This window comes from Rhagoletis pomonella, unplaced genomic scaffold, assembly GCF_013731165.1.
Source record: "Rhagoletis pomonella isolate Grant_MI unplaced genomic scaffold, Rhpom_1.0 Rhpom_scaffold_00003, whole genome shotgun sequence".
Taxonomy (NCBI): Eukaryota; Metazoa; Arthropoda; class Insecta; order Diptera; family Tephritidae; genus Rhagoletis; species Rhagoletis pomonella.
Window position 1 is genome coordinate 72,430,118 of NW_023458557.1, and position 7,634 is coordinate 72,437,751.

The 7,634-nt window shown below is 33.9% G+C and overlaps 1 protein-coding gene across 1 annotated transcript; it reads left to right on the forward strand.

Annotated features, from left to right (window-relative positions):
- The first annotated feature begins 4,367 nt into the window (after positions 1–4,367).
- On the forward strand, positions 4,368–6,087 carry LOC118735493. The gene is made up of 5 exons (XM_036465289.1): positions 4,368–4,392; positions 5,073–5,193; positions 5,292–5,470; positions 5,535–5,685; positions 5,765–6,087. Exons 2-5 carry the CDS (start codon positions 5,088–5,090, stop codon positions 5,953–5,955), a joined length of 627 nt encoding a protein of 208 aa, XP_036321182.1. The 5' UTR covers positions 4,368–4,392; positions 5,073–5,087; the 3' UTR covers positions 5,956–6,087.
- The last annotated feature ends 1,547 nt before the right edge of the window (positions 6,088–7,634 follow it).

The following is a 7,634-nucleotide window of genomic DNA, read 5'->3' on the forward strand; positions in this document are numbered from 1 at the left end:
GTGTATTCTTTCATATACATATATATGGGCCGTTCTTACGGTTTATATATTTTTCATCCACTCGCTTATTCCTTACCGAAAATTTTTAATAAAAATTTAACAAGTTTTAACCGCTGATACAGTACAGATGGCTAAATTAATAAGCCTGCCCGGATAACATAAAATCCCAAGCTTGATAAACATTTGGTGTTATAAAAGTTTTATAAAGCTGTACTTGTAATTAGGAAAATGCCGAAAAAAATTATAAAATTGATTGATTGATTGATTGATTGATAAAAATAGAGAGTGAGTTATGGCTATGACAATAGAAACTAGAAAAAAGATACCTCGTGTTGAAAGCGAAAAGGATCTAAACCCAAAAAAAAATATAAATACATTGTTAATCATAAAAAAATTTATGATTCGAAAAATAATTTTAAAATATTGTAAATTTTTTTTTGGTTTTTTAAAGTTAAGGGTAAATAAACCCTTAAACTTACAGTAACGAACAAAAGTATTGGCACAGTAAATTTTACGCAATATAGGCAAAGTATTTTTTAGAAAAATTCCAAGTATGCAGTTTAATAATCCATTCAATTTTAGTTTATCAAAGTGCACGTTTGAAGTTGCTTGAAAATCTGAATATAAAATTGCAAATTAGTATGCATATTTATTGAATTTTCCTGAGTTTTTCACAAAGTTTACACATTTGATTTTTATGTGTTTTAGTGTAGTATGAACTATGTTTTTATAAAAAATTATCGGAAATAAATTAAAAATTTTGCATATATGTAATGCGAAAATTTACTGTGCCAAAACTTTCGACACTGTACATATAAAAAAATACATACAGTAACTTCTCCCGTTACAATAGTAAAAAATATGTAATTTGCTTTGTAGTGCAATCTTGCGGTTCTTTAAATAAAAAATAGATATTAGAAATTAATTTTTCGTATCAATAAGCTCCCAAGCACAGGTTTGTATTAAAAAAAATATATCCGTAACACTTTATTAAATATTAATCTGCATATTTTATCAATTCGTCGGAATATGTTTTTATGTATGTTTGGACTACGTTATCCGTTTTCTATAATTCCTTTTGAAAGGAAAGGTGGTTCCTCAGAGGTAGTCTCCTACTAATTGAGTGTAGATCCGATAATTGGGCCATGAAGAAAATAACGGTACTTTTAAATTTGTATATGAGAATTGAAGTCGGTTTTGTTTTTTTGTTTAAATTTTACTCCAGTGTCCACAGCTTCTATAAAAGAGTCGTAGGCCATATTTTTTTGTTAGTTCAATTGTGGAACATTTGTATGAACTGCTTCGGCTAATACTTCGGCTTTTGTTCTCTTTTTATATCGAGGCTGAGTGCATTGTTCGATGGGGTGATATCATTGCCAAACATGATAGTACTTTGTTTGCCATCAATAAACACTATCTTGACGGAGTTACAGTATTCCACATTGATGCGAGCCTCAAAAGTTTTGAACAATATTTGCGAGTATGGCTTTTAGTTTTTACCGCTCAGGTAGGTGGCAGGCCTATAGAAAATATTTCTTAATCAATAATTTTTCAAATACTTTTCGCTTGACACCTATATTATAATACATACTTTATCTTATTAACTTAATTGAATTAAATTTTCGAAATTGGTGGCAACTCGACTCAAAAATATTTTCAGTAGTAAGCCTTCTTAAACCCTTTTAATTTGATACCCATATTGCAATATTTAATTTATCTTATCAATTTTATTTAACTAAATTTTGAAACAGGTGGCAACCCCCCTCAAAAATATTTTTGCCTGTAAGCCTTCATAACCTCTTTCTTTTGACACCCATATTGCAATATCTAATTTATGTAATTAATTTACTTATATTGTGATTTTTAAACAGGTGGCAACTCTCTATTTTTTCTGGTTTTAACAATCCGGATATTATAAAAAACAAACCAAAAAAATAAAAATATTCAAATCGGTCAAGCTGTTTTCAAGTCTTAGCGAGGCTAACGGACAGCAATCCAATTTTATATATAAGATATCTTCTTTTAAAAATGCGCAGGCTCGAAATTGACTTTAGAGCTATGGTCTAGAGGAATTTTTTTCTTAGAATTTTATGAAGAATCCGAATATGCTAGGAACAATGTCGAAAAAAATCGATCCATACAAATTGACCCGCCCTAATGTATGTACATATATGCAATAACTACCCTGCAGTAAGCCCGGGGCCAGCCAACGCTAAGCCACCATGTACGTCTACAGCGACAATTGCACTAGTGCAAATATCGACAACGGTTTCTTTTTGCAGGAGTACGAACTCGCCATAGACAATGACTGTAGCGTTTTTGTGTGTATATTGTCTACACTTTGTCAACAAGCACAACAGCTGTGCTTCGTCTTGCATTTTCTATTCCATCAGATATTTATTTAAGCGTGCACGTGCGGGCGAACAAAATTTTTACAAATTTTTTTCAGAAATTAAAAGGTGAACGTAAATAATTAATAAATCACATACACATATACATAAGTATGAGTAAACGAAATTATAAAAGACAAATTAGAAAACAATCCATATTATATAACAACAGAGGCCGAATGCCCGAAAGTGATAACGAAAAGGACGCAAATATTTCTGCTGAAATTGCAAATGAAATTTTTGAAAATGAAGGAGATTTTTGTCAGTGTGGAGATAATTTTGGGACTCCAAAGTTGACATTAGTGAACAAATTAAAAAAGTGGTACACAGAAACAGCTCCTTCTAGAGAATGTTTGCAAAAACTGCTTAAAATTTTGCATGATGAAGGCCTGGATGTTCCACTTTCAGCAGAAACTTTGTTGGGAAAACGGGAGCAGATTATTGTTAGAAACGTATTTTCTGGAATTTATTGCCACATTGGAGTGGAAAACCAATTGAAGAAGATAGAAGAAGTGTTAAAAGACTATGACGAAATCATAGTAGACATAAATATCGACGGAATCCCTCTATTTAAAAGTTCTCGCATTCAGTTGTGGCCAATTCTTTTAAAAATCGTGAACATTCAAGAGAAAGTGACACCTTTTCCCGTGGGAATTTATGTCGGGAATGCCAAACCGAGCAACGTCAATATTTTCTTCGAAGATTTTATTAAAGAAGTTCTTTTGCTGAAAAATGGTTTAATTTTAAATGGGAAACGCGTCAATCTTGTTTTTCGCTGCTTGACATGCGACACGCCAGCAAAAGCCTTCGTTTGTGGAGTTCCTGGTCATACTTCGGCGCATGGTTGCACGAAATGCACACAAGTTGCAAAAAAAATTGGCAACATACTTACGTACAGCATTGCTAGTGGTAGTTTGATTTCCGACCATGACTTCACTGCAAGAAAATATCTAGAGCATCACAGTCAAAGCTTCAAACGGGATAAAACTCCACTTGAAGAAATAGATTTTAATATGGTAACCCAAACACCTCTTGATAGTATGCACCTTTTTGATCTAGGTGTTACTAAAAAAATGCTTGTTCGAATACTACAAAACAAGACGGAAGAAAAAACTCCAAAGATCAACATTTTGAAAATATCTTCAGGACTTTTAAATTTAAGAAAACATTTTCCAAAAGAGTTTCCAAGAAAGCCCAGGTCTTTGGACGAAATACACCATTGGAAAGCGACTGAATTCCACCAATTTCTTGCTTTTATGCAGCGTTTTTGCTGCATTTAAAATGCAACATTTAGCACTTTCGAACATATGTTTTCGAAGAGCGTTCATGCTATCGCATTTAGCAAATGTACATTTACGCGAGTTCGAAATCGTATGCTTTTGACAAACAGCCGTGTTCCAGTCGCTTATTCAGATCCGTATCTATTACGATCAATTCTCACGCAAAAGATAATGTGCAAAAACCCTACCGAAAAGGAAAAAATAAATTTTAAACCAAAACTTCAATACAAAAATTTGAATTGTTTTAACCATGGTCGACCATTTGTTTATGTATATATTCATTTGTCGGTGCTGTCAATTAATATTTCCTCACTTAATTAGGAAACAAAACAAACAGAATTGATCACAAATTGATCCAGATTTCTATCAGCATCACATCGATATTGAATTTTCTTAACTTTTCTTTATCCAAATAATGTAAAATAATAAATGAAATCTCGATCGGCGATCACTGAAACGCAGCTAGCCACTATATACTCGAAAATGCAATGTTGCCACTTTTTCTCATTAAACCATGTTCGAATCGTGGAAATGTTGGAAGATCACAGTTTTGCTTTTAGCATTTAGATTCTTAATGCAAAAATGGAGTTGCATTTAGGTGACGAATTTTGTATGGATAAATGTACATTTACAGTAGCATTTAGAGCTAAATGCGCTAAATGTGCTTTTACGCGTAAGCAAAAACAGCCCATTACACAGGTCCCATTGTGCTTTTTAACAAGGTACATGAAAATATTTATTATGAATTTTTACTATTGCACTGTGCTTATAGACTACTAAGCAATCCGCGGCATGTAAACAAATATATAACAGAAGCTAACGATATGATTCAACTGTTTGTAGAAAATTTCCCTATTGTATTTGGTGAAAATAGCGTTTCTTTCAACATTCATAGTCTACTGCATGTGACTTCTTGTACACAAATTTATGGTACCCTTTCATCGTTTTCGGCTTACGATTTCGAAAACAAACTCCAAATTTTGAAAAGTCATGTCCGGAAACCATCTTCGATTCTTCAACAAATTGTTCGAAGGGAAAAGCAAAAATCATATGTAGCACCCATGGAAAAGAAATTTAAGTTCGAAGGAGGCATACTAGTAGGAGCTTTTGTGAATGATTGCTTCATATCTTGCAACGAACATAATAAAATATGTTCTGTGGTATCAGATATCCCTGTAAAAATCGAAAAAATCATAAAAGAAGACGAAATTTATGTTAAAGCAAGACGCTTATTGCTTTTCACGAGTTTTTTTGAACAACCCGTAAATTCCTGCGAATTGGGTATATTCAAAACAAATTTAGCTTTAGGAGAAGTAGAAAAATTCGCAATTAAAGATATTGAATACAAGTTTGTGTGCTTACCTTTTGAGTCTGATTTCATAATTATGCCAATTTTACACAGCTGCCTTCCAGAAAAATGTCGAACGAGCGGGCTCAATGTTCAAAAGGAAAACTAAAATATTTCGCTACTACAAATTGTCCTGGCTGTCGTGAAATTTCAAAAAAGCTTGAAGTATATAAAGGTATGTTGCTTTAAAGACTTTTAAAATCAAATATGTAGTCAAAATATGCTTTGTTTTGATTAGTGTTCACTGCATAATACTATTATTTATTATTTCAGATACCGTTGAAAAGCAACAGAACACTATCATCGAGATATTGGCGGAGCACAAAGTGTTGTTGGACCGTCTTCTTTCCCAAAATGTTGCAGTGGAAAACATTATGAGCATTTTTCCTATAAACTCAGATGAAAAATTAAAGGAATTTGACAATATTTTAGCTACTAATGCGGATCCTTATGTAAGTGTATACCGTAGCTGGAAAATAGAATTAGCACAAGTTATTCAATTTAAAAATTTTTTAGAAGCGACAAATGCAACATCTTATTGCTGGCAATGCAGAGCGAAACTTACATCAAATATTTGGCCAAAATATAATAATAAACTATAATGTTGACGGAATCAGCGGAAAGAAACGACTACGAGATTTATGCAATGTATTTTCCGTAATTATAGGTACACAATTTTTTTTACTACGGTTAATTTTTAAATCGTATTAGTTTTTAATAACAACGTATTTTCTCCTTATAACCAGATGTCATATCGACCTTCAGCAAATCATCAGACACAACTTTGAGAGCAGCTTTCCAACGCCAGAAGAAAAAATTCTTCAAGCAAACAACCCGCATTAAAACCCAAAAAAATAAGGAGAACCGAAATGATGAAGAAAATGAGACTGAGAAATACGAGGAAATCGAATTGATTGAAGAAATTGATGAGACTTAATATATAAAAACTACAAATACTATTTTTTAGATTGTAAGAAAGGTTTAGCTAGCCTTGAAGAAATATGCCAAAAACCAAGTACCTTTTTTTATTAAAAATAACTATCTACAAGACATTTTTATCAACAATATACATATCTGTGTTTCAATTAATTGTATTACCCAAAGGTATAAAAAAGTGTAGACAATAAACATTAAAAGGTAGTAGAGAATCTCTGGTGCCAATGTCGCCATATGGTCCCAAAGGGAGTACTTAGTCAATACCTCTGGAGAATTGCAATGACAAGCACATGTGAGATGTCTATAGCAAATAACATTGTGTGTCGCATATCTTGGAACTAGTACTGGTGACAAAGTCAATAGCGAATCGATAAAGTTTCACTGTCGACATTTACTGCAGGGTAAATACAAAACGAATGGCTGCAATGAATAAAAAAAATAAAAATGTTTTTTAATTGAATTGCATATGAAAATTTACAGAACAAAATATTTTTCACGTAATAGAAACGTTTGCATACATATAAAACGTACAATATGGTACAATTGTCACAAACGAAAAGCAAACGTTTCTCGTTGGGGAAAATGACAGTGAATCTTACAATAGGTGCAATCCCGTATTCCTCGGACTCGGACTAGTAAAACTGTCAAAAAATAAAAATTCGCTCAGAGCGAGAGAGTAACATTGAAAAGTACGGGATCGCTTTCTAGTAAAAAATGGTAACTTCTGTCAACTTCAACATAACCTCCAAATTTTGGTTGTAAATTGTTGCTTATTTTGTATGTAAACACACTCAGCTCACACATGTAAATAACCAAAAATACTTTCAAATTCATTAGAATTCACTTAAACAAGTAATTAAATTCTTTTCAACATGAATTAGCAGAGTGCACTTTTCTTTTGTTTACAATTTGGTCGCTGATCGTTTGACACATTTACCAGAATTTACCAGCAAAAATTCTCGGACTAAAACTGGTAACTTATGACAGAGAGAGAACGGTATTTACTCTCTTTTTTGTCCTCTCAATAGTCAGAGAACCGAGTACGGGATCGATTTCCAGTAAAATCTGACTGATTCTGACTAGTCGGGACTCGTACGATTTCGCAACTAATTTGTTTCTGACTATGTACAAAACTGTACAAAACCACAAATGATATGATGATCGATGAGCAAATGGGAATTGTTTTGTACAGTTTATTTTCGTACCCTGCACACCAATTCCGACGGTGAATAACCCCAAAATACTCGGAGTAACATTCGACAGCCTGCTCTCCTTCTCTGCGCATGCAACCGCTATTGTCAATAAAGTACGGAGCCGCAACAAGGTCCTCAAGTCGCTAGCCGGCAGTACTTGGGGCAAAGACAAAGAAACGTTGCTGGCAACATACAAGGCAATAGGCCGGCCTGCTTTAAACTACGCAGCGCCATTGTGGTCGCCGGGGACTAGTAGGACGCAGTGGACGAAGCTACAGACTGTACAGAACACCGCAACTCAGGACAGCGACAGGATGCATCCTGATGTCGCCCGAACATCATCTCCACAGCGAGACACAAATGCTCCCCATTAGGAGCACAACATAATGCTCTGCAAGCAGTTCCTGATCGGGAGCCACAGAAGTGGCCACCCAAACAGACAGCTGCTTGCAGAGGAGCCCTCGCCTAGGCACGTCAGGAGGCATCT

What these genes read in the sequence shown, in the direction of transcription:
- LOC118735493 (XM_036465289.1), top strand. Translation starts at nt 5,088, where the DNA reads ATGTCGAACGAGCGGGCTCAATGTTCAAAAGGAAAACTAAAATATTTC. An exon ending in AAAGCTTGAAGTATATAAAG is followed by an intron (nt 5,194 to 5,291) that starts GTATGTTGCTTT and finishes TTATTATTTCAG; the next exon opens with ATACCGTTGAAAAGCAACAG. An exon ending in TGTATTTTCCGTAATTATAG is followed by an intron (nt 5,686 to 5,764) that starts GTACACAATTTT and finishes CCTTATAACCAG; the next exon opens with ATGTCATATCGACCTTCAGC.